The 26,783-nt window shown below is 45.2% G+C and overlaps 1 protein-coding gene across 3 annotated transcripts in view; it reads right to left on the reverse strand.

Moving 5' to 3' along the window:
* ATP10B (ATPase, class V, type 10B) overlaps nucleotides 1-26,783 on the reverse strand; it is a 187,605-nt gene that overhangs the window by 36,346 nt on the left and 124,476 nt on the right. For all 3 annotated transcript variants that reach the window (XM_005870568.2, XM_005870569.2, XM_014543172.1), the window contains 7 exons: nucleotides 15,898-15,983; nucleotides 14,408-14,514; nucleotides 10,790-10,921; nucleotides 9,003-9,130; nucleotides 7,229-7,481; nucleotides 5,789-6,027; nucleotides 429-620 (listed from right to left, as the gene is read on the reverse strand). In XM_005870568.2, coding sequence (XP_005870630.1) covers nucleotides 429-620; nucleotides 5,789-6,027; nucleotides 7,229-7,481; nucleotides 9,003-9,130; nucleotides 10,790-10,921; nucleotides 14,408-14,514; nucleotides 15,898-15,983 — 1,137 coding nt within the window. The remainder of the gene's footprint in view (nucleotides 1-428; nucleotides 621-5,788; nucleotides 6,028-7,228; nucleotides 7,482-9,002; nucleotides 9,131-10,789; nucleotides 10,922-14,407; nucleotides 14,515-15,897; nucleotides 15,984-26,783) is intronic.

A 26,783-nucleotide genomic window follows, 5' to 3' on the forward strand; every position in this document is an offset into this window, starting at 1 on the left:
GAGTTAGAAATATCGATGAGAGAGAAACATCAATCAGCTGCCTCCTGCACACCCCCTACTGGGGATGTGCCTGAAACCAAGGTACATGCCCTTGACCGGAATCGAACCTGGGACCCTTCAGTCTGTAGGCCGAGGCTCTATCCACTGAGCCAAACCGGTTAGGGCGATATTAACTCTTAATATCTACCCTGCAGACAGATAGACACAAAATTTGAAAGCTACATTGAGAGTTCATATATAACTTTTTCTATTTTATTTAAAAATGAGGAAACTGGGGCCCAGAAAGGGTAAGAGTTCAAGGTCTCAGAGGGATAAAATGGCGATACTGTGGCTAGGGCCCAAGTGTCTTGTCTTCCTGTTCAGGGTGTCACCCCTTGCCCTTACCCTTCCTCCCCTCCCCTGCCACTCCCTCCGTCACTGATCCTTACCCTCTGCCTGGGCTCAGTGGTTGTGGAGACCATGACGGAGTTGCAGATGGTGAGGGCGAGGAAGAAGTCAGCGATGGAGGAGGTGGTGGAGAGGGAAGCCTTGGCAGGTCTGGAGTCTGGCAAGTTCTCCAGCCACAGGGCAGCATCTTGTACCTTGGTCAGTAGGTTTTTATCTGGAGTCACGTCTTTTTCCTGAGAGAGAAAGAACTTGGTGAGTCGTTCCTAAAGGGACTCTGAGAAAGCCTCCCCCCAACCCCCACACACACCAGGTTCTTTGCATGCCTGGGGAGAGGATAACAGTCTTCCCTGTACTCTTGAATCCAGATGACGCCCCCTCTGCAAGCCCAGTCACTACAGATTCTTATCTGATTCCTCCCTCTCCCTCACCTCACATGCCCATCAGTTATAAGCTCTGGCGGTTCTTTCATTACATTGTCTCCCCACCATTTGTCCCTCAGTCCTGATGCTACCAACAGGCTCAGATCCTGTGGCCTCACTCCTGGATTTCTGCGTCACCTCTAAGCTGATGTTGCTGCCCCTCACCTCTTTTCCTTCTAACCCTTCACATGTATCGCCCGTGCATCTTTCTAAACACCATTTCCCTCGGGTACTCTTGAGCTCAGTAGACCTTCAGGAGATCTCCATTGCTAGCACAATCAACTTACTCTGTCATCTAAATTTTTTTCGCAGTCTCTGCTCCCACCACTTCTCAACACAGACCATCAGCTTAGCCGGCGGTGTGTTTGCTGTCTCCTGGATGAATACTCCCATTCTATGCTTGTGATCTTACCTTGTTGGATAAGTCCCCTCCTGTCTACCAAAATCCTACCTGGACTTCAGTAACCATGAAAAGCATATGGATTGTTATGGTAAACTTTTTCCAAATGCAACATATGTCCCAAGGGGGTTGGGGTGGTGGACCTCAGTGGCCTAGCAAGAAGGGAGTTTTCCACCTCTTATGAATAGGATCACTGCAGCCATGCGTCCCCAATAGGGACCCTGGGGGCCAAGGGAAGCACAGTTGAGATGGCCTTCATCAGTCTCTGCCTGTGTGGTCACATCACTTTCAAAAGATTTTTCTGTGCTTGGCTGATTAAATCAGTACCTAGCCATCCAGTGGGGGATGTGGCAGCGTGGGTATGTGGGCTGTCCACCCACGGGAACAGACTGAAGTGCTGCACCAGTCTCTTCCAAAGGAGGAAAGGAAGACCAAGACGAAGGACGAGGCAGAGGGCCAGGGTGTTCTTTCCGGAGGGGCGGGAGGGGCTACGCCCACAGAAGGGAGTGGTGATATGTTCGGAGACTGGACGGTCCCCAGTGCAAATTTTATGACCAGGAAGATATTCTATGGTCTGATGGTTCTGGAAACCTTTTGCAAGTGGCACTTTTAAACAAAGACTCTCTGCTCAAATCTTGGCTGCTTGCAGACCAAGAAAAAAAAAAAGGCATTTCATTTTCTATCTGCCAGTCTATTAAACACTGGCTCAGCCCTCACCCTGTCGTAAGTGTGCTACCCCACCCTCAGACCACAGCTTTTATAGCAGCCTATTAGGCAAAAACGACCCATGCTTCCTTGTTCTTTGTAGTAAGAGAAAGAAGCCAGCTTTTGTTGTTACTGTTGATACTCATTTTGTTTTTGGTTTAGAGCCAAGAGCCAAGGAGACCAAGAATGGGCTCCTTCAGAATGTGGCCTGGTGCTCCATCACGACTTGGCACCCCGGGGAACTCAGAGGCAAGTTCTCAGAAGATGGTGTTTACAAAGGGAAGTACAGACCTGGCGGTGCTTCAGAGGCAAGTTCTGATGGTGTTTACAAAGGGAAGTACAGACCTGGCGGTGCCAGGAGATGATGGGACCAGCTGACTGCCAGATGGGCAGGTGGCAGAGAGGCAAGTTCAGGAACCTGCCAAGAAGTGTGGGGGGGGGGGGGGGGGGGGGAATTAACTCATAGGCATGTTTCCCAGAGAAAAGATGTCTAATTTAAAAAATGTGTACGTGCTTCCTAAAATTGCAGGCCCCTGTTGCACCAGCTGTTAGAGTTACAATGGTGCATCAAATGAGGGTAATCAATTTTACACAGATGAGGAAAGATGTAATATTTCCAGCTGAGCTTTGGAATTAACTAAATTTATATGCATGTTGTAGCGGAAAGAGCGTGGAATGTAATTTCAGAGTATACAGGGGTCAAGCCTTACTCCACCACTTAGCAAGCCCAGTGACTTTGGGCGATTTACTCAACTTCTCCAAGCCTCTGGTTCCCGCATGTAAAATGTAGATGATGATAATGTCCACCTCACAGAGAGGCTGTAGACATGAAGTGAGCATGGCGGCAGGAACCAGGAGATCCTCTGGGGCTGCCCCCAACATGGTCCATGGACTCATTCCAGGATCTGCCACTCCAGCCACAGATATTTTACAGGTAGTTAGAGCCCTTTAAGGAAACATAAACCACCCCCTTCAGCCAATGACTTCCAAGCTGGAGAAGGAGCCTATTTGAGACAAAGGTAGATGATTTCCTAGCGGGGGGCTGGTATGCTTACACAGGTCCTCATCTTGCTTGCTCACTAGAACATCAGAAATAAAAATATGAGTGCTCGGGCCCTACCATAGACCAAATAGGCTAGCATCTCAGGGGAGAGGGCTCAGCATTGCATTTACAAAGATGCCCATGTCCCCAGAGACGGGATCATTTGTCCAAAACAGAGAGCTTTCTCTCAGAAAGATGACTTAAAACTTCAATTAGTTACCCATCCATCTAGAATGCATGATTTGAAAAATTAGATCATCCAAAGAAGCTCAAGAGGCAGAACAGTGATGGGAATGTGGAGGCTTCCAGCTGGGCAAGTTGACTGAAGCCACAGAGCTAATAATGGTAGAGCCGAGATGACCCCAAACGTGTCTGACTCGTAGCTGGAAGGGATCTTGCAGGTCAGCACCAACATTACGTTATTTGAGTTTTAGAACAGCTGGTGAGAGTTGTAAGTAAATTATTTTCAGGTAATGAGAGGGATAGAAAGGGGTCTGACGTGTTGCTATGGTTACCCAGCAAGCCAGTAGCAGAGCTGAAATGAGAACCTACGTTTCCTGACCCTTAGCCCAGTGCCTTTCCTACCTGGGGATGCTCTTGTCCCACTAACCCCAGATCTTCAAGCAAACAGACTGGAGAATGACACATGTGGCAGTTTGTAAAGAGAATGCGTCACCATCTGCATCTGCCTAGACAACAAGGATTTGCTGTTAATCTGTGTGTCAATTTCCTTATTGTTTTGGAATGAACTTAGAACTGCCTTTAGAAGTGCCAGTCAGGGCAGAAGGTGACATCCAGGATCTGGATATAGCTCAGAGGTTAATGTGTCCCTTTCACTGGCCAGCAAGCAGCGAAGGGCCCCGAATAGAAGTTAGACTGGGTTGGTTCAGGGTTGCAGTTTTTCTGGGTGACTGAGATTTGTCAGGTTGAACAGGGGGCAGTGAATCTGTGAGCCCCAACTGAGATCTACCAAGGAAAGGCTCCTTTCTCTCCCCCCGGGTCCTGGTGGAGACATTCTCAGGCACATGGGCCACCCGTGGTGTCTAGAACTGGAAAGTGCAAAAGACACACACAGTGCAAGACCTACAACCCATGCCTAATGAGAATTCACTAATTCATGGTTCAAATATTTAGGTAAAGACCTGGGGGAAAGGCACTCCATTTAGAGGAGACAGAATTAAATAAGAGAAAGACTTGACAATATGGAGGTCCTGTTGTTATCTCATTTGGGGAAAAAAACACACAGGAAAAAAACCACACCAAATCAAAAGGCTTCCTAAAGGCGTCTACAAATCATTCGTCTTGCGAGTTTATGAACATCAGATGTCTTAACACATTGTTATCATTTGATCCTTGCTAATGTTGCATGTCTGTGCATAATAACAAAATAGAGTTAACTCAACTTTATTGATTTTAGAGAGAGAGAGAGGGGGAGAGAGAGAAACATTGCTTTGTTGTTACACTTATTTATGCATTCATTGGTTGCTTCTTGTATGTGCCCTGACCGAAAATCAAACCTACAACCTCAGTGTAGCAGGATGACGCTCTAACCAACTGAGCTACCTGGCCAGGGCAGAGTTAACTCAATGTTGTACTCAGAGTTACAGAAGTAACAACCCAGAACACACAGACTTGCAGCGTTTTTTTCCTTGTTGCAGTCAGAAAGCACAGTCCTGGGTTAGAAATACAAGGCAGCAATATGGACAATGCTTCTGACATCTTGTCAGATCCAAAAAACCTAGAACCTATAATTATATGTACTATGATTGCAAAAATGTTAAATAGATGGAGTTATGCATGTGTATTAATGGGGGCAATAAAAGCTTGGAAGGAAATTCACTGAAAGCATCATTTTGAAATCGTATTTTCTAATCATGGGATACTAGCACTTCAGGTTCCTCTTTAAGTTTGTGACTTGTTCAAGACAAGCTGGGGCTCCCTGTGGCCTTTCTGTGAGAACAGAAGATTCTAGATCATGTGTCTCTTAGAGAAAGAGCAAGGTGCAGAGGAAAGCAGACAGGCAGGAGCCAGAGGCCCGGTTCTGGCTTTTACTCCCAAGGAATGTTGGAGATCTTGTAGAAGACACTCAATTTCTTCACCTGCTCCCTGGACAGTTAGTGATGGGTGTCCCTGTGGATCAAATGTGAAGGGACCACATGCAGAAAGCTGCAGGGGTGTAGGACCACAGGGGCCAGGCAGTTAACCTAAGGGAGTGAATGTGCTGGGTAATTTTGACATTGATGTTTTTGCTTCATAACAATTGAAGACTCTCTTTGATGATCACAAAAAAGATATTCTCCCATTTTTCTTGAAATGCATAAGCCCGTAGGCTTATCTTTTGTTTTTCCACTTTATAGAAACAGGGGGATGGCAAATATTTCTCTTTCCTCTTAACTGTATTATTGGAAAAACAAGCATAATGGACATGCCTCTGGCCCTCGGCTCAGTGATGCAAGTGAGGCAAGGACTGTGATGAACTAGAGATTACATGCCCAGACTAAATGGCGTCGACTCTTTAACTCAAGCCAATTTCTTCCACAGGGAAATGCTGGCTTAGTGTGAAGAAGTTTCCCAATTCCATTTTTAAAAAACAGAAGCCAGAAATCTATGTTTATGTGAAATCTCCTAATTTCTAAATACTAAACATTGGAAATGAACAAGAAGTGTGCATGCCCAATAAAACGTGTATGAAGATTGCATACAAGACCAAGGGCTGGCATTTGGAGAGCCCTTCAGGGTTTTTATTGTCTTTTGTCCCTCACACCCCAGAGCCCCCTCCCATCTCTCCCCAGTAGAGGCCACGTGCAATTCAAAGAGGAAAAGGCAGGGACTTACGATGGAGCTGCTGAAGGCCACAGAAGACTGTGCGTTTTCCCAGCGCCCCACGGACCTCTGTCGGGAGTGGCCCTGGATGGGTACCCGGGCACTCTGGCATCTCCTCAGAGGCTGGATGCCTCCTGGGCTCCTCACTGCTGCTGAGCCCTGGGCCCATCTGGCTGGAAAGGACAGGCACTGGTATTGGGTCCACTCTTCACTGTCTGAGTCCAGCTCCTTTGGGACCTCCAGTCGCTTGGCTGTGGGAAAGGAGTCCTGTTATTGCCCATGTCATACCTGGGCTGGACTATGGTGGGGAAATCCCAGACTCGGAGTGGGGGTTAAGCACACCGAAGAAGAACACTGTGCTGCTCTGGCAAGCAGGGAGCTGGCTACCCTGAGTGGAGAAAGGGGTGCAACCAAGTGACACCAGGTGCAGATCCTGGCTCTACTACCTCCTCGTTATGTGGCTCTGAGCTTTGGCTAAACCTGTGCCTCTATTTCCTCAGATAGGGGGTTTAAAAAAGTACAGAACTCTATGGGTTGTTTGGGAGACTTAGAATACTCTAAGTACTGATGATGGTAGCTGTTTTTATTATTAAAAAGGATCAGAAGGACCCAGCCGGTGTGGCTTAGTTGAGCATCGACCTATGAACCGGGCGGTCATGGTTCAATTCCTGGTCAGGGCATAAGCCCGGGGTTGTGGGCTCCATCCCCAGTGTTTCTATCTCTCTCTTCCTCTCCCTTCCTCTCTGAAATCAATAAAAAATATATTTTTAAAAAGGATCAGAAGTTCCCACATAAATGGTTACCATCATGGTAAAGGGAATTGGGTTCCCTATATCACTTTCTTTCTCTTTCTCCATCCTTCCCATTTAAACGAATGAATGCTGCTCTTTTGAGAGTTTCTTCTCTTAGTTAAAAAGTGTGTGTGTGGGGGGGGATGGGGTGGGGAGGGGACGGAGCTGAGGGGATCAGGTCAGCTTTACAGGCCATCTTTAGTCCATACAGGATGACAGTCTGGGCACTTAATAGCCGTATCTGCTAAGCTGAAGCTTTCAAGAGATCACAGAGCATGGAAGGCATTTCCCGGGTGTATCAAATCTGACCATGCGCCTAGACCTGGCCTGTCCTCTCAGGTAAGGTGACCCTGGGCACATCATTGGGACATGTCCCCAGGCCACTCCTGACAGGTAAAAATGTTGTGTGTAAATGGCACAGGACAAAGCGGACTGGAGGGCAACACACAGATCACTGTCAGCCTGGTGAACACATGAAGGTTCCCAGGTGATGAGAACAGCACTGCTCTGTGACCAGGAAGCCCCAGGGACACAGGAAGCTACTTTCCACAAGCCACACAGCCTCTGTGGGGAGCCAGCATGACGTCTTTAATCACCAGCCTCTAGGAGAGCAGGCGATTCTTTCAGGAAGAAAGATGGGGGCCCCTGGGGGGCCTCGTACCATTTTCTTGGTGTGAGTACTCGCTGCCCACGATGGTGCAGCGCCGAAACACCATCTTGTTCTCGGTCAGCGTCCCCGTCTTGTCAGAGAAGATGTACTGGATCTGGCCCAGGTCCTCCGTGATGTTGAGGGCTCGACACTGGATGGACAGATCGGTCTCCTCATCGTACAAGTCAAGGTCGTTGTGCAGAAAGAAGACTTGCCCGAGCTTCACCAGCTCAATGGACACATACAGGGAGATGGGGATCAGCACCTGCAAGAGACCGAGTCCCATGGAGTCAGAAGCCAGGCCGGTTCCCTGTGTCAGGACCCTCTCTCAGGACCCTCTCTCATGGGAGGCAAAGGCATTGAATGGAAAGCTGATGTCCGCTCGCGTGGTGGGCTTTCTCTGGGAAATCAAAGGTAAGTGCCTCATGCCTCCCTTGACATTCTTAGGGATATGCCTTCTTCAGGCAGGGGTGCCGGAATGAGGCAGGCACTCACCATTGGTTGTTCAATGCAGAGTGGGAAGCGGGTGAGGAGCAGTCGTTCCTCTGTCTGGAGTCCCCTGAAACCCCCTGGATCTCGGTGCCATGGAGGGTGGCCTCCCACTTTCACAGGTGTTCAGACCCATTGTTGATTACTGGCCACTGATTCAATACCTAATACCTATTGAGCGCGTTGTGTGAGTCACATATTATTCTAGGTCCTGGACATGGCAGTGAGCAGAACAGAATCCCTGGCCTTGAAGACCTCAAATTCCAACAAACAAATAAATATACACTGGGCAGTGTGTTAAGTCTCATAAAGAAAAAGTAAAGAGGGTAGAGGGTGATGGTTGGGAGGGACTCTTATCAACCATGACCTTTGAGCAGACACCTGAAGACGGGGTGTGTCCTGAGGGTATCTGTGGGAGGAGGAGCATTCCGGGCAGCCGCTGGGCAGTGGGAGTGGGCAGGGTGTTGTGGGGTGAGAGTAAGTATGTGAGTGAACAGGACAGGGAGGGTGTCAGGATCCAGATCATTGAGGGCTTGTTGGTGGCAGTAAGAACTTTGGACTCCACTTTGAGGGGATATAAAATCACTGGCGGGTCGGTGCAGAGCAGGTGTATGACCTGATTCACACGTAAAAAAGGATTACTCTGCTAAACAAATGAATGAACTAATGATTCAAAAGAGTTCACCAGTAAGAGGACAATGAAACACCCTCAAGTAGTACAAGAAATTGAGTGTAGATGAAGCTGCGTCATCTTTCCATAGATTAGTATCTTATAGAGCCTGCACATTTTTTCCTCCTTCTCTCATGTAGGTTCTCTGTGTTTTTGTTTCTTTCTCCTTATAGGGTCAGTACCCTGCTCCCCGCCACCTTGTGTTTTTAAATCTCAAGTGATAAAATACTAAAACACTAATCTGTGGTTTCTTCCTCTCAGTATTTAGGGTTTGACAGTTCTCTGTGCTAGTTTACCTTATTTTATTCCCCAGTTATTAGGTTTCACCTGTTCAGTATCTGGCAAAGGGCCAGGCACACGTGGGTCACTGCTGTAATCTTATATAGAAAAGCCTAATAAATATTCTTCTCCACAATTATCTGGGGGGAGGGTCCCCTCACAAAGCAGGGCTGGTCCTGACATGACCCCGAATGGGAATACTTTCAAAGGCCCACAAGAAAGCAATGAACATTTCCCCATCTCAGTCCAGTCAGTTCCTTCTTGGGACCAGCACTGAATTTTCCTTCACAGAGTTGTATGGTATTGGCCACAGGCCTTCTTAGCCATTAGTGAGAGAGGAGCTCCTACCTGGAGCAGGATGATCATTGTGAGGAACATGTAGAAGCCCCCAAGGGCAAGGGGAGGGAAGCTGCCCTTGGCATCCGGCACATCGAAGGGAGGGTGTTCCCTAAACGTCCCGTTCCAGAGGCTGTGACCTGAGAGGAGGCAAAGCCAGGATGAGACAGAAGCTCCACTGAATTCCAAGGTTGGTCAATTACATCAGCCCTTGACCTATTCCTGGACATGAGTATGCTTTGGAGGAGTCCACCCTTATCCTATATAATAAAAAGATAATATGCAAATTGACCCTAATGGTGGAATGACCAGAATGACTGCTTGACCAGTCACTATGAGGCACACTGACCACCTCTCGGTCCCTTCCCCTGGCCATCAGGCTCTGATCACCGATGGAGAACGGGGAACTGGGGGTTGGTGACAGCGGGGGATGGGGCTGGCAAGCGGGCAGAACGGCCAACCTCTCGGTTCTTCCCCCCCAGCCGGCAGGCTCCGATCACCTGATGGCGAACGGGGAACTGGTGGTGGGTGGGGGTGGAGGATGGGGCTGGCTGTGGGCAGCTGGGGAAGATGGCCCTGATCGCAGGCCAGGCCTAGGGACTGTACCCGCACATGAATTTTATGTGCTGAGCCTCTAGTTCTATATAATATAGCTGTGTGTGTGTGTGTGTGTGTGTGTGTGTGTGTGCACCCTCATTTAGCTCTGAAGTAGTTCTTCATACAGCCTATGTGTCAGTCTCTTGGTAGGCATTAAGTCTGACCTGCCAGAGGAGAGTATCATGGGGATTGCTTACATTTTGATGAAATTCTGTGATATAAAGGTTGGAAATAGAGAAAGGGACACCCATTCTTTCCAGTTGTATGATTGGAAGTGCATGGCTTGGGAGTCCTGACAACCTTTACCTACCCTCTATACTTCTCCCATGCATTCTGGGCTAAGAAAAAAGAGCCACCACCTTCACACAGTCCAAGTAAATGTGTGATAAAGAACCCGGAAGGGAGTTCGCTGAGAGCTTTCACCTCCTGCAGGGGCCCATCTCTGTGCATGAGTCATTATTCTCAGAAAGAACAGGATTCTGCTCCTCCCATAACTCCCAATTTATGTATCATTTGGGCAATCTGCCAAGCTGATTCTGGCTTGCCTGCACCTTATCTCCCTGTGCGACCTTTTAACCATTACCTTCCTTTCTCTGGGGACACAGTGAGATGATCTCAAATGTCCTTCCCAGTCCTGACATTCCTTAAACAAACCTGTCCTGAAGCAAAAGCAGCCAGCGGTTCCTGCAACTTAAACATTAGCCTGCTCTATTTAGTCAAACATTTAATGAACTCACTCCCAGTGCCTTGGCAGGACCAGACCAAATGATTTCTTAGGCCCTATATGGCCTAAGGGACAGTTCTCCACCCCTGTTAAACTAGTACGTTCACGTTAATTTTCTGTGCACAGCCCCCCTGAGGGGACAGACTGTCAAGGATCCTGTCCACGTGCTGGCTCCTTCCTCCTGGACCAGGAGCTGGGACGGGCTCACCTTGCTATCCTTCACGCTAAGAGAGTGTCTGACTCCTGACAGTATTTCTTGAACAAATAAATGATAGATGATATTCCTAATATTTTGTGTAATTAATACTTTCAAGAGATTTCACATTGGCATCCTGTGATCATATAGGGAAGGCTTTATTTTTTATGAACTCTATTTTGCAGATGAGGAAACCGAGGCTCAGAGAGCTGAAGCAACTTGTTCAAAGAAAAAGAAGATTACTGTGGCACTGTGCATTGTTCTTTCCAGAACATTCCGTACCTACAGCTCCGATGAGGCACATGAGGAAGAGGAGCCCGATGCAGAAGAAGATATCTGTGTTCATGCGGCGCTCGATCTTGCTGCGTTTGTACCGCGGGCCGCTGTTGTTCAGCATGGCTTTCGTCTCGTGGCCTGCAAGTGAAAATGAGGTTATCAGTCTCTTGCCCCCCGTTTGCCTCTGGTCTGGACCATAGCCTTGGCTATGCTCACAGGAGCCCACAGTAACAGAGGGGCCTCCTTCCCTCACCTGCCTCTGGGCTGCCTCAGGGAGGCTGCTGAGAACTGCTGGAGAGGCCTCTCACAATTGGTCAGCAGGTACTTATTGAGCATTCCCGACATGCCAGCCACTGGTGGGCATGGACAGAGCTACCATGCTCATGTTGTGCCCTGCACAGACCTAGAGGTATCCCTCATTTTGTAGTTGTCATAGGTTTGTAAGTTTATTATGACACATTTCTGGCAAATGACAGTAAACTGTTTTGAGGGCTTTTTCTAATTTGCACAAAGGCACTGTTATGGGCGAGTGGTGGTATAATACACTGCTAAGACAGATGACTCACATGCTGGTGAAAATATACAAGGAAACAAATACATGAGATAACTGCAGTCAGTAATATGTCCCATGAAATAAACAACAAACAAAGGGCTAATAATAAGAGATGGTTTTGGAAAACATAGTCAGGGAAGGCTTCTCAGAAGAGGTGACATTTAAGGAAGACTTGAAGGGAGAGAAGAGTTGGGAGAAGAAGGTTTTAGGCTGGGGGAATAGTAGGTGCCAAGGCCCTGGGGCAGGACACTGCTTGGGGCCAGTAATTTTCATATTTGTCTCTTGGTGACAAATATGTTGGTGTTGCTTGGGTAAGAGTGGTCTCTTACCCAAAGGCCTCTACCCCAACATTAAATCTGTACAGCTCCACTCCTGTCTCAGAGTTCTGCATGCATAATATGTTGTTTAAAGAAAGGACAACAAAATTTGAAAACTACTAATCTCACCCAACCACCCCTTTTTCTAGTTGGAGAAAAGTAGAAGGGACCTGCCTATAAAGAAAGAATAAATGACCACCAGAGCCACACTGAGAACCCTGGATTCTAATTCCCAGCCTATTTCTCCTTCCAAGCAGCCCCTGGTGGTACCCAAGCCACACAGCCAGCTGCTGAGTCAAGCTGAGACTCTGTCTTTGGGCAGAGCCTGTCCTCTAGGCCTGCTAACTTTTAACTACCATGCTGTACTCCTTAGCAGTCAAATTAAAAAACACCAATCACATGTTTTCTGTGCAAAATTAAAGAAAACGAATACACCAGCTCCAGCGGTGAACGGGTTTAATGCTGTTTAGCTAGTTGCCCTGTGGATTTAAAGTGGCAACAAAACAGCAGGGCTAGCAAACTCTAGGCTTATTAAATTAGACTTGAGTCACTGTAGTTGTGAGGGCGTTTGCATAGCACAGTGACAATAGCCTGACTGTGCTGACGACACGCCTTCCTGACTTCCTTAGGGTCACCCCATACAAGGGGTCCCAGGACTACTCTCTTCAAACACCAGCTCCTCACCATTGAGATATTTCTGTTCTTTTGGCAAGAGCTGGACTCAAGGGGGGAGGCTGCATGGTGTAGCAGTTAGAACGTGGTCTCTAGAGTCAGAGCTAGACTCTGCAGATACTTGACCTTGGGTTACATACGATTAATACCAGGAGACAAGTGACCTTGAGTGAATGATTCCCTTTGCACCTCAATTCCTTGTCTGCAAAATGGGAGATAATGGTTGTGTATGTATTTGGGGCTGGGGAGTGGATTAATATACACAAAGTACCTCAACGCGTTCCTTGTACACAGTAGGGGTACACACCTCCACACTCGATCTCTTCCTCTACAAAGCTCAGTTTGGCTTTTTTGGGCCTTTGATACTGAGGATACTCCTATTTTGTCCGTCTGCATTGTCCTGGGACAGACTCTAGACCAGTCGTTCTCAACCAGGGGGATTTTACTCCCCAGATGACATTTGGCGATAGCTTGAGAAATTGTGGTTGCACATCTTGAGAAGGTGATGCTAATGGTTTCTAGTGGGTAGAGGCCAGGGATGCTGCTCAACATCTTATAAGGCAGCCCCCACCACCAACAGCAATCTGGACCTGTAAGTCAATCGTGCCAAGATTGAGCACCCCTGCTCTAGATGATAACACTGAAAACAATTAGTACTCTTTTTGCTCACACTTTTTGAGAGCGTAATATGTGTCGGGCATTGTGCTAGCCCATTTCACAGGTCATTTCTTTTGAACCTCATGCCCCTACAAGAAAGGAACTCTTAGTGCACCCTTGTTGAAAGCTTAGCCAGCTAGCACTGGAATGTGCAGCTGGTGAGTGGATTTGAACCCAGGCAGCCTGACCCCCCAGAGCCACAGGGAGCTCTCTCTAAACCTGTCCCCTCATACAGCATTCCCATCATCCACATAGAGTTTTTTCTTTGTTTATGGTCACTCAGAAAAGCAAACTCTAAGTCCATGAGGGTTTTCTTGCTGGGGCAGGGATTGCAACACAGCCCACCTTTAGTGGGTCTACCAGATGGCACTGAACTCATTACCAAAGACCCTTAAAAACAGTCACTTGAACTAACAAATACAACCTCCCTTCCCCCAAATTAGGGAAAGCTAGCTAGATTGTGTCATTATTTGTTTAAAAACCTGTTTTTGTGGGGGTTTTTTGATAGTCCCAAAAAGTGAATCTTAGGGTAGATTGATGTTTGGAATGCTCTTCTATGTCCATCAAAAGTGGGTTTCTACTCAGACCAAAACAAATCAAACAAAACAAGCAAACAAAATACTACAAGGTATCCTACTGAATACAAGACCCAGAGACATGTATTCTGGAGTCCTCCAGTGCAAGTAGACACCTCGGGGAGACCGTGTTTTCCCTACAGAGGAAGAAGTCTGCAGTTGTCAACGTTACAACCGATATTTATCGAGAACCCATGGAGCACCAGGTTCTAGGTACCAGGGATACAGTAGTCGTAAGATTTTAGATTTCATTGTAAGGTGTGTTGCTATCTTTTTAATTGGGAAGCAAAATGGCCATGGCAAGGTCACATACACCATCATAACTGCAGCCATAATATGAATAAAGATAAATAATAATAACTGCAAAACACAATGAAAACCCATCACATTTTTACATGCTAGATGCAGTGCTTTTCATGTGCTGGGTCATTTGACCCTCACAAGTACTCTATGAGGCAGATACAAATGTTTTTCCCATTGGATAGATGAGGAAGCCGAGGCACAAAAGGTGAAGTTAGAAAGTTTGGTGAGGTTATTCCTCAGGCTCAATAAGATACACTTCATCTTGCCTATATAGTTAGTGTCACAAAACCATTGGAGGTAAAGGAGCAGGAATCTCCCTCCCTGTCTTGTTCAGTTGAGTGACAGTAACTTGAAATCTATTATGTCTCCTGTGGACCGAGTGAGCAGCTGTGATTCCAGCCTCAGTTTGCTTAGCTGAGAAATGGGAAGTTACGTGACTCTACCCCTTAGAACTGATGTGAGTTTCCCCTGGTGGAGATGGATTTGGAGGCGGGGATAGAGGAGGGAAGGTAGAGGGGGACCAAAGAAATTGTCCAGGAACAATGACCTGCATAGATGACAATGCCAACAGCCACCTCGGTGTTTCTGATGGTGCAGCCTCGGAGCAAAAGACTCTCACTGCCAAAGCCGGTCCTGGTCTGGTCAGGATGCTCCCTGGGGATGAGGAAAGACAGGGAGTAGTTTGATGGCTTCTCTATGCCGTCACTGGGCACAATGGTATCTCCACGGCATCCCAAAACTAGAAGCAGTAAGTGAACACGATCCCTATCCTCCCTCTTTCTCAGAAGAGGGCTCTTAACTCGGAATCTAGTCTCCATGTTCAAGTGCAACTCCTGATTGTCCTGGGAAGCTGGACCGTGAGAGGGAATGACCCACCCGAAGGAAATCCTCACCCCCCACCTGAAAGGGATCTGGCTTCTGGACCTACAGGGACGCATGTGTTCCCTCCAGGCTGTGGTCTTGTGCTTGCTGTCACCTGGCTGCGGGGACGGAACTGCACAAGCTGACCATCTGAGTCCACAGCTGACACCAGGCAGTCCTGCCTCTTGGATGTGAGCCGGGTCAGGAAGGGCAGCTGGCGGGCTCCTCTCCTCCAGCCCCTTCTCTCGCTGGCCTTGCTCCTGTACCATCCTCCTCTGGCTCCATCTCATAAAATAAACAGACCTCAAGGGAGGTGGTCAGGGGCCTTGGTGCGATGTAGGGGAGGTGACTTCTTAGAGCGGGATCGAGTTTTTTTTTTCTCGCTCCAGGCTCAGGGAAAGTGCACTTTTTTGTCGCACACTAGAAAATTCTGAGTCCAACTAACACCAGGTTTTACCCCGTGTCTGGCCCTTCTTCCACCTGATGCCTTTCCTTTGGGAGTTTTCAGAAGTTTAAACATAACTTCCCCACAACACTGGGGTGAAGAAAAATAATAATCAGAACCTTTAGGGCTTTTTCTCCTTCTAGGTCTTCAATACTTCCTTTTCCAGGGCTGGTATATGTGGGTTTCTTAATGTATTAACTCAATCATCATGACAGCCTTGTAAGATAGGGTCATGTAATTGTACCCACTTTATAGATAGGAAAACTGAGGCAAGTTCAGAGAGATAGTAAGGGGCAGAGCAGAGATTCAAACCCAGGAAGCCTGGCTCCAGAGTGCTCTATTGTAACTCAAAATACCTTTTAATACTAATTATTCCTTACTGTGTTTACAAACTGCATTGTCTGATGTTATTTTATTTGACTTTTCAAGGCTCTGGGAAGGAAGCAGGGTGCTCATCCTTCCTCGTGAAAAAGGTGAAGCTCAGAGAGGATGACAGAGTTTCCCAAAGCCACACACCTAGGCACGGGGCATCCGAGGACTCGGGAACCCAGGCCACAGACACCAAACCTCCTGCGGTTTTCACTGAGGTTTCTCTAGCTGTTCTTTGTGATAAAAAAAGAAAGAAATTTCCTCAGGACCCGAATGCTTATTTGTTTGGCCATTTTAAGGAAAAAATGTTTCTCGCTGAAGAGGAGATATTTACTAGCAGCACGTGGGCATGAGATACTTACATGTAACCCTTAAATTTGTTGAGGCGGTTGTTGGGTTTCTCACACACGATGGTGTTGTGGAAGTGTTCTGGTTTGAACTGGGCCTCCTGTGAGAGAGAGGATGTCACAAGATTATTAAGAGGGATCTACTTTTCATAGATCATCGGGGCGCTAATTGTTGCGAATAAGGTAATCCCTGCTTTGTCGCAATGTGATAGTTGTCATGTATTAGAAGACAAAGTTAAATCCTCATGAAAGAGGAGAACCTAGATGCAAATAAAATTTGGATTGACAGCAGAGAAAAGGGAGTGAATTTACGGCTGAAAGCTCCAAGGTACAGCTAGCTGTTCAAAGGGGCAAATTGATTAGAAGAAATGATAGCATTTTCTGGCTTCGTCCATTGGCTCTGTGGAGGCACCAGCAGACCGTCTGGTGTTACTTGCACAGCACACTGTCCTGGTGAACATTCTTGGAGCCAAGTACTTGAAACACTTCCTTGACTCTCCATTTTTTCTCTTTCATTAGGTATTTTAGTTATATAATCTTTTCTGGCCCAGTGGGGCTGGGGATACAACTAGGGGTGGGGAAATCTTGCTTTCTAATTCTAGGACTACTACTATGTTCAACTCCCGAGCCTCAGTTTACCCATTGTAGAATGGGACTAGTGCCACCCCCCTTGTCCATCTCATTTGTGCCCCAGGAGACAGAATCCGTGTGGGAGAGGAGTGAGAGGTGCAGCGTGCTAAGCAAATCGAAGGAAGAAATGCTAGGGGCGGGACTGGAAACGGTTGCTTGGGTAGAGCTTTTAGCACAGGGAGCGAATTTATGGCTGAAAGCTCCAAGGTACAGCTGTTCAAAGGGGCAAATTGATTAGAAGAAATGATAGCATTTTCTGGCTTCGTGTAAATATACTGTCCATTGGATCTGTGGAGGCACCAGCATAAATAAACTCTCCAGTCACTTGAAATAAATTACCCATCCAGGAGTTTCTAAAAATATGGCCCTTTTCCCTCCAGGTATCGATTCTTTCAGGGACAAACACTTGCCGAGTTCTGAGATGATGACAAATCATGCTGTAATTTGTCAGCTGCTTTCGTGCCCTGATTAAGCTGTGTGCTTCACTCTGATCCATCCACTCGGCTCGCTGCTGGCTTTCTGAGTCCAAACACAGTTCAGGGAGGAGTGGCCTTGGAGTCTGAGAGCTAAAGATCTTGCTGCAGCGAGTCCCCGATGTCTGTTTAATGGGACCTGGTGGATCCCTGGTAATGGCCAAGTTTCCCTTTCTTGTCCCTCCAAGGGGCTTCCCAGTGACCTTCCTCTTAAAGTGCCCCTTGCTTTGCTTTGCTTCTGGGCATTGGCCTTGGGTCCTCTGTCTGACTCCCTCTCCTCTTGGAGAAGTGACCTTGCCCTTTCTAACCACCTGTCCCCTGGGCCACCTTCCTTCCCTCCCCAAGATGGGCTGTGGAGAGGAGTGTGTGGGCCCTGCTGCATCGAAAGACAACCCCTCAGGCCCTGCTTCCTTTGAAGCATTTGCCGAAACTTACTCTTGGGAGCTGTGAGGAGAGACCAAGGACAGGAGGGCATCGCCACGCCTTCCAACCCTGCCAGGCCCTTAATTGAATCAGGAGTTTGGATTCCCTTCTGATTCCCTGCCTCACAGCTTCTCTTAGCTTGTGGATGAAGCTCACCTAAGCAACTTCTCTTCCCACCCAGCCTTCTACCGAAGGCACTGACCCTGGTGGAAGTCTCACTAACAGCAAAATGGCCAGGAAAAGACAAACTCTTCCCAGAAAGAAAAGTGCATGTCTCTGCATTCTCCGGGCCAAGCCTACCTACCCTGAGCACATAGTATGTTCCAGGAACCTGCCATTAAGTCCTCACAGTAGCCTTAAGAGGTTTTGACAGATGTGCAAATGGAGACTGAACTAAAGCCATTGCTTTACAGTTGGTAAGTGGCAGAGCCAGGATTGCAATGGATATGATTGGAATCCAAAGCCAACCATGATCATACTCACTATCATCATCATCATCATCATCATATTTATTCCTCTTCCTTCTGTTAGTGTGATAACTATTGCTCTAGCATCTATTGGATGCTTATTTTGTGTCAAGAACCAACTATGTATTTTATACATGCTATTTCCTTTAATTCCCTAAAAAGGATCTAACTAGTCTCACTCATTCATTCGTGCATTCAAGCTTTATTGAATGCTATCTGAACCAGAGTGAGGGAGAATCAGAGAGAAGAGGTGATTGACACAAATCAGTTATTGCAGCTGTAACACCACTCAAAGTTCCCAGTTCAACTCAAGTATCAATATCGGTATCTATGAAAGTAGAGGAAAATCAGCCAAGGCCAAGGGTCAGTGTGTAATGACTCTCCAGGTGAACGCACTCCTCACTGACCTATGGCCCAGAAACAGCCAGCTGCCTCCTCCCAGCCCCACTGGGAAGGCCACGGGGAAGCAAACAGCCTGAAATATATTCCAGTAACTGGAACAGGCCATTTCACTTGCACTAGTCTTAACTGTTACTTTTCTAGGCTGAGTTTCCACTATTCTTCACAGTTGAATTTCAAGTTGGTCTATACATATAATTGTATAAATGCATAAAGGCATGAATGCTCTTTTGAAATACTTTGTAGTTTTCTGGTGATCACTGTCCACTCTACTCCTCTTTCATGAAGAACCATTTAACTTCCTTATGGGAAACTATCTCCCCTCCATGGTTTCACAATTTCAGTGGGAATTAAGTCAAGATGCCCTGCTCCTTGACTCTCCCACTGTGGGACTTTGACTTGAGTAAAATGACTCAAGGAGGAAAAAACAAATGAGACCATTAAGTAATTGCTGCTACCCATCTCTCCCACTGCACTGTTTCCTGGTTCTTGTTTCTGAGCCCGAGTCTTCAGCTTTGATTCTGTGAGCTATATTGTGTGCTTCTTCCCTTCCATCCCATCCCCCACCACATTTTTTGCAATAATTCTGTTTTGCTTAGTTAGATCATTTCTGTTGCTTGCAGACCGAGAATCCTAACCAACACAGTGGCCAACTCAGTTGCATGGCATATCTGGGCCTTTAAAAGATAATGATGTTTATTAATTTGGTAACGTTACAGTTCAGAAAATGCTGCCTCTTATTTATTTGACCTTATTTGATCTTCACAACTCTCCCGTGACATGTTCAGGACAGGTTATTCTGTTTTATTGAAGATAAAACGAAACGTTGATTACTCTCAAGTAATTTACCAAAGGTCTCACAGCTCATGAGCACAGGTTTGTCTGGTTCTAAAATGTGCACTGTTCTTTGCTTGATTTAACTAATTAATGCTATTTTCCAACAGAGCAAACCCTCTTGGCCCATTTCATGATTTCTTTGCAAGTTTTCCATATTGATAATTCTCTTAAACTTTCATAGCCAAACTCAAGAGTTACACTCTTTTTTTATTTTTTTTAAGTGGGAGTATAGGTTTTATTTGTTTTTAAATAAATCTTTATTGTTCAGATTATTAAATTTGTTCCTCTTTTTCCTCCCCATAACTCCCCTCCTTCCAGCTCCCGCCCCACCCTCCGCCCCCACTCCCCACCCACTGTCCTCATCCATAGGTGCACGATTTTTGTCCAGTCTCTTCCCGCATCTCCCACACCCCTTTTCCCCCCAAGAATAGTTAGTCCGTTCCCTTTCTATGTCCCTGATTCTATTATAATCACCAGTTCATTCTGTACATCAGGTTATTTATTCACTTGATTCTTAGATTCACTTGTTGATAGATGCATATTTGTTGTTCATAATTTGTATCTTTACCTTTTTCTTCTTCTTCCTCTTCTTAAAGGATACCTTTCAGCATTTCATATAATACTGGTTTGGTGGTGATGAACTCCTTTAGCTTTTCCTTATCTGTGAAGCTCTTTATCTGACCTTCAATTCTGAATGATAGCTTTGCTGGATAAAGTAATCTTGGTTGTAGGTTCTTGCTATTCATCACTTTGAATATTTCTTGCCACTCCCTTCTGGCCTGCAAAGTTTCTGTTGAGAAATCAGCTGACAGTCGTATGGGTATTCCCTTGTAGGTAACTGAGTTTCTTTCTCTTGCTGCTTTTAAGATTCTCTCTTTGTCTTTTGCTCTTGGCATTTTAATTATGATGTGTCTTGGTGTGGTCCTCTTTGGATTCCTTTTGTTTGGGGTTCTCTGCGCTTCCTGGACTTGTAAGTCTATTTCTTTCACCAGGTGGGGGAAGTTTTCTGTCATTATTTCTTCAAATAGGTTTTCAATATCTTGCTCTCTCTCATCTTCTGGTACCCCTATAATTCTGATGTTGGTACGTTTGAAGCTGTCCCAGAGGCTCCTTACACTATCTTCGTATTTTTGGGTTCTTTTTTCATTTTGCTTTTCCGGTTGGGTGTTTCTCGCTTCTTCGCATTTCGAATCTTTGACTTGATTCTTGCGCTCCTCTGGTCTGCTGTTGGGAGTCTGTATAATATTCTTTATTTCAGTCAGTGTATGCTTACTTTCTAGATGGTCCTTTATCACACCATCGAGGGTCTCATTAGATTTCCTGTACATCTCATCAAGTTTATCGACAGACTCTAGAAGCCTCTTGAGAGACCTCAAAAGTGTGGTTCTGAACTCAATATCCTCCCTTGATAGTTTTGTCCTGTTTCTTTGTCTCCGCATTTTTTACGCTTTCTTGGTACACCCCCTAGTGGTCTTTGTGCGCAGTCTTGTTGTAGTTAAGCCTTGATTGTTGTAGTTAATACTAGAGGGATTTGACCTCCAGGCCGACTGGCTGTGTTAATCAGCTGTGTCTGCAGTGGAAGAACTTGTGTCCTCTAGGGAGGTGCTAATCTAGCCTTTGCCTGAGGCTATCTGGCAAATGCCTCTGTGCAGGGCTTGGGCGGGGCGGGTCCCACGGGATCAACAGGGCGGAGGAGGGAGCAGTTATGGCTGCTCTCAGTCCGTCCCCAGGGGCTCTGCCTCTCTGTCCCAGCAACGGCTGCAAACCTCGGAGGGACCGTAGCCAGACAGTCCTGCTTCTCCCGTTTGAGTCTGGGTCCCTAGAGACTCGCTGGAGCTCAGAGTCTGAGGCTCCCTCCGGATTGAAACAGACAACCGCGCCCTCAGCCACCAGCCCGCGCCGCGCGCACTCCGCACCTTAGTATTTTACTTCAGCACTGCGCCTCCTCTGATTCTCGGTTCCTCCTAGTTGTAGAACTTCCACTCAGCCAGCCTTCCTGTGGTTCTGGATGATGTCCGTTCCGTCTTTTAGTTGTATTTTTGAAGTGGTTGTTCGAGGCAGCAAACTCCGGCGTTAACCTATGCCGCCATCTTGGTCCTTATCCCGCAAGAGTTACACTCTTAAGGACCCTCTGTTCACCACATACCATTGCAATCTCTCCTTCCTTTGAACCTAGACAATTCTTAAATATCTATGCCACTCACTTTAAATTTGTCTTATAGTTTTAAGTGTCAAGTACCAAGCTGTTTCTATAAGTCAATCGGTAGATTAAGTATGGCAACTGGGCCACAGATTCCTATATGCACCCAAATGTCATCTGTAGACAGAGTAAAAATAAGTCTCACTTATACATGGTTTTCCAATTTCTACAGGAAATCAATAAATTTATTGATTTCAGGAATTCCTGAAATCAATAAATTACAAATCCATTTTAAGAAGTCATCAAATTCATAGTAACTCTTTGTTATTCTTTTCCTAAATAAAGGACTCTGAAAGGACAACTACTTTCAGGGAGGAGAGCTTAGAGGGAGTGGGTTAAGATTTCCAAAAATTTTTGATAGACACAGGGATTTAAATTTAAAGAAAAATGGAGCCCTAGTCCTAAGGTCTTAGAGGACAGGAAGTATATCTTAGAGCACTTTGAAAGCCCTCCACAGCCATTAGGAAATATTCAAGGATGGCGCTGTTAATTGAAAAAAGAGAAATTAGCTCAACTCTTTCTTTAAACCAGAATGCATTTATTTACAGAGTTGTTACTATGACCTGAGATGGTTATGAAAAAGAAGAGTTGAATCAGGGATCACCAAGCTCCTGTGCAGCTCTGAGAGTCTGTTACCCATACAACCCTCAGGCTAGAACCACCCCTACCACCCCCACACCACACAGGGGTTGGGGTGGCAAAGCAGCAGTGGTAACTCATTTGTAGTGCATGCCTGTGGACTCTGCAGGGACCAGGGTTACAGGGTACACAATCTCCACCAACCCTGGCAGCTATTAGAAGGAGGTACACTGCAACCTTGCAAGAATGCTATTTAAAGTTTTTTTTTGCATACTAGTTTGGATAAATTGTAGAAGCAAATGTTCTTCATGCCCCAGCTGCTGAGCCAGTTAACAGAGGTTTCCTTCCTGGCATACAAATTAACCTGCTGATTTCTGAGAATCCTCTCTGAAAACTAATGACAGTTACCAGCACTTGATAACCTTCTTGCTTCCGGGTGGGGTAGAAGTCCTTTTCAAGATCAGCCACCATAAGCAGACTGGCAGCTATTGTCCCCTCTGATCTGGATGAGGAAATGGTCTGCATATTCAATGACTCTGGGTCCCTCCTACAAAAGCACACAGATTGGTCTGGAGGGCTCTGCCTTATAGTCCATGTGCCCTTTTCTCAAGTGGACAAATGTTGACTAAATGTAATCTTGAAATCTTTCCTTTAAAAATTATTTATTTTATTAATATTTTTAAAAATATATTTTTATTGATTTCAGAGAGGGAGGGAGAGGGAGAGATAGAAACATCAATGATGAGGGAGAGCCACTGATTGGCTGCCTCCTGCACTCCCCACACTGGGAATGGAGCCCACAACCCGGGCACGTGCCTTAACCGGGTATTGAATCATGATCTCCTGGTTCATAGATCGACACTCAACCACTGAGCCATATCAGCTGGGCTTGAAATCTTTCTTTTTAAATTGAGGTAAAATTATATTAGTTTTAGGTGTCAACATAAGAGTACTGAGGTCATGGCAAAAGAAGTCAGGAGTCAATTTGAAGAAGTTCCCACTGAGTGGGACAATCAACAAAGGTAATAACTGCACTGATTTGATATCCACCAATATGATTAAATCCACAAGCTCATACAGATAATAAAAAGGAAAAAAACCTCATCAGTCACCTCTGGAGGATGCTAGGGAGTCAACTCATCTAACATTGACATAAACATGCACAGACACAAATCTAACCAGAATCTGATTTAGGCAGGAGATCTAACTACCAATGTTAGAAATATGTCACATGGGGAAGCATGTTAAATGGCACCACAGGGAGACAGTGCAATCAAGACTACAGTGGGGCCTTGACTTACGAGTGTCCCGACTAACGAGTTTTTTGAGATACCAGCTGTCTCTCGGCCCGATTTTTTGCATTGAGTTGATAGAGTAATTTGAGTTAATGAGCTCGGTCTCAGAATGAATTAAACTCGTAAGTCAAGGCCCCACTGTATAGGAGATTTTACAGGACAAATAACCTGGTTTACTCAGAAACAAAAACTAAGTATGCAAGAAAAAAAAAGCAGAATAGGCAATCTATAGAGCAAGAGGTTTAATAATCTAATCTCAATATTTGAATACTGATTCAGACAAATTAAAAATATCCAACACTGACCTGAAAGTTGATATCAAGGAATTACCTTTAATAATTTAGGTATGACAATGATATAATGGTACATTTTAAAAATCATATTTTTAAGCGACAGATATTGAAATATTTATGGGTGAAATGATGTGATATGGAAGATTTCCTTCAAAACAGTTTGCAGAGAGAACAGGGAGGAAATAAAGATAAAACAGGATTGATCATGAGTTGATTATTGAAATTAGGTGGGTACCTAAAAATTATAATATTATTCTCTCTGCTTTTGTATATACTTGAACATTTCCATAATAAAAAGAAAAAAAGAAAGAAAGGAAAAAGGAACTCTGCCCAAGTTTAAATCTGAGCTCAGCCAATTGTGAAATGCGAATAACCAAAGTGCTTATCTCATAGAATTATCTCTGAGGAGTGGAAAGAGATGATAGGTATACAACACTTAGAAGAACTGTCTATGCCTATTTTTTGTGCTCAATCAAGTTATTTAGTGATACTACTTATTATGATATATTATTATGTAGATCCTATATTAAAAGAACCCTAAACAACATGATCTCAGCTCAACATTTAAGCAGTTATCAACAGGTAGAAAGACAGTATTATTCTTAACAGAAATATGGAACAGCCTGTTAGGGCCAGGAAAGAGTATTTTCCCCTGGTTCTCAGGGCAGGTGAGGTTGAGGTGACAGGCTGCTACCTTTTGCTTTATTTAAGGTGCAGCATCACTGAACTGGGATGGCCATAAATGACTCCCTACCCCACCTCAAGTCTGTCAGAAAAGTGCTCCTCTGCCTAAATACAGGGTGGGAAGAGCAGGTTTACGGTTGTTCGTATGGAAAGTAATATGATCATTAATTAATAATAGAAGAGTAAAGTTAGTGTTTCACGTACACACAACTGTAAACCACCTTTGGCCCACTCCTGTATGTTAGTCAGCACACACTTGCACTGCAGAGGGTCCAAGCTACAATGGCTGTTCCCAATTGAGCAAATGGGTTAAAAACACTAACCATCAGTGGAATGCAAGCTAATTAAAAGGGAGAGCCAAGTAAGACTCTTTAACACAGGTAAGCACAATTAGTACAATAATCAATGATTCCGAGGCCAGTGCTTCCAAACTTTAATGTGCACATAAATCACATGGGGATCTTGTTAAATTGCAGACTCTGGTTCTGTCTGGGGTAGGGCGTGAGATTCTAAATTTATCACAAACTCTCAAGTATGTTGAAGAGGCTAGTTCGTGTCTCACTTGGTGTCACAAATTCTTGGTTGGCACAGGAAATAATCTGACACACGCTTCCATAAAAATTAGGATCCGGTGATTTGAATGACAGGTACCAATTGGTCCAAAATGGCATCACTCCTGCTAAAGCCCATGATACCAAACCTAGATTTAATACCTGACCTAACTGCTGTTTTAACTGTTCCCACTAATGCAACCTTAATCAACCAGTCTAAAATTTTCTGGTCAACATCAATGAGGTAATCTATTATGTTGGGGTCTCTCCATTAATCCCTCCCTCCACCCCCACTAAAGGAAGAGGCAATCAGCACAATAAAAACCCTCACCACTCCTTTCCCTCCAAAAGATGTCCTAGTCTAAAATTAATCCTTTTTAAAATTTTGTTAATAGCTCCCTTGCCAACCCTTCTTCCTATAAAAACTTTCCACATTTTACAACTCCTTAGAGCGCCATTTTAGTTACTAGATGGGATTCTGCCTGATTTGTGAATCCCTTAATAAAGCCAATTACACCTTCAATTTACTCAGGAATGTGTTTGATGTGAAATACTAATTGGAAGAATTTATTTCTGATTCTTTGGTTTGATAACTGCCCAATTTCCCAAAATGAATGGCACACACTCATTTCCAGATGTTAAATGCCTAGTGCCCATCTTGGAAATCCTTTTAAAGAAGAGGAATTAGGTATCAGAATGTCACCAAAGAGAAAACTGTACATTTAATTCTCTAATGATGTTCTCTTAGCATAATCCTAATTTTAGATTCCTCCCCTTTTGGCCCCTTTCCCAGCAATGGGATGTGGGGATAAATATTTCATGAAAAGTCAATAATTTTGTGAATTCAAAGATGGTTTATCACAATAAAAGTTCCAACTGAGAAAAAACTTGGCTAGGTCGAGTTGCATTCTGAAAAGAGGATTTTGAAACCAACTCTCTGGTGACCTTGAGAATGACTTGCTGTGTCATAGAAGGAAGACTCTTTTGAGAAGCTCTTTCATATTTCAGAATTTCATTTGAATTTCACTTCTCACCTGTTGTGATCATGGGTGTTCCACAGCCCAGTTTAACATTTCCCTCAAATTTGCACAGGAATGTTAAAAATTATTGTAATGAAAAATGGTCCTGCGGTTAAATAAGTTTGGAAAGCTCAGAGTTAGGGAGTTGAACCAGCCTCTGGACTCCAATTCTTCTCAGAGTCCTTAGTATGTTAATGTATATTGGAATGCCCAAGAGGAGTCCATAGGACACAGGCTTCCCAATCAAATTTGACCATGAACCTTGATTCTCAAGAATTATCTCTTGAGCTAAGGGTTTGGCAGATTCCACCTTGAGAAATACTGGTCTTAGGGAGCTGAAAAAAAAAGTTTGTCTTATTGACTTCAGATTAACAGAATATAGTAATCTCTCATCATCTGTAAGATGGTGAAAATGGGTGTGGGTATATGTGTTGGGTGGGAGGTTTCCAGAAGTCTCAGTGGCTAGTAAAAACCCTTTGGCAAGGTGAAGGTCTCATAGACATTAGGGATTGAGAGGGAAAACATGCTAACAAAAATGATTAATACTTATTATTTAAGATATTAAATTTCCAAAAAAACTATATGTAGGTGTTCAAAATTTTCTCTGAGACAACTGATCAAATTTGCCCTGTCTGTACCTCAGCATTTTCATCTGTAAAATGGGAATAGCAATGTCCACCTCACATGGAGGTTGCAAGGACTAAAAGAGACAATGCATGGAAAAACACCAGTATAGGTGAGAAGCACAAAGATGGCACTTTTGTTCTCATTGCTGTTAGGGTTTTTTTGAAGTACTTGAGGTGCACCTTCTCTTTGTTGTACAACTTCTCAAGAAGATGGCGGTAGCCCTGCTGGCATGGTTCAGTGGTTGAGTATTGACCTATGAACCAGGAGGTCACAGTTCAATTCCTGGGCAGGACACATGCTCAGGTTGTAGGCTCAATCCCCAGTAGGGGGTGTGCAGGAAGCAGCTAATCAATGATTCTCTTATTATTGACTAGAGGCCAGGTGCAGGAATTCATGCACAGGTGGGGTCCCTCTGCCTGGCTGG

The sequence above is a fragment of the Myotis brandtii genome, unplaced genomic scaffold (assembly GCF_000412655.1).
Source record: "Myotis brandtii unplaced genomic scaffold, ASM41265v1 scaffold32, whole genome shotgun sequence".
Lineage (NCBI taxonomy): Eukaryota > Metazoa > Chordata > Mammalia > Chiroptera > Vespertilionidae > Myotis > Myotis brandtii.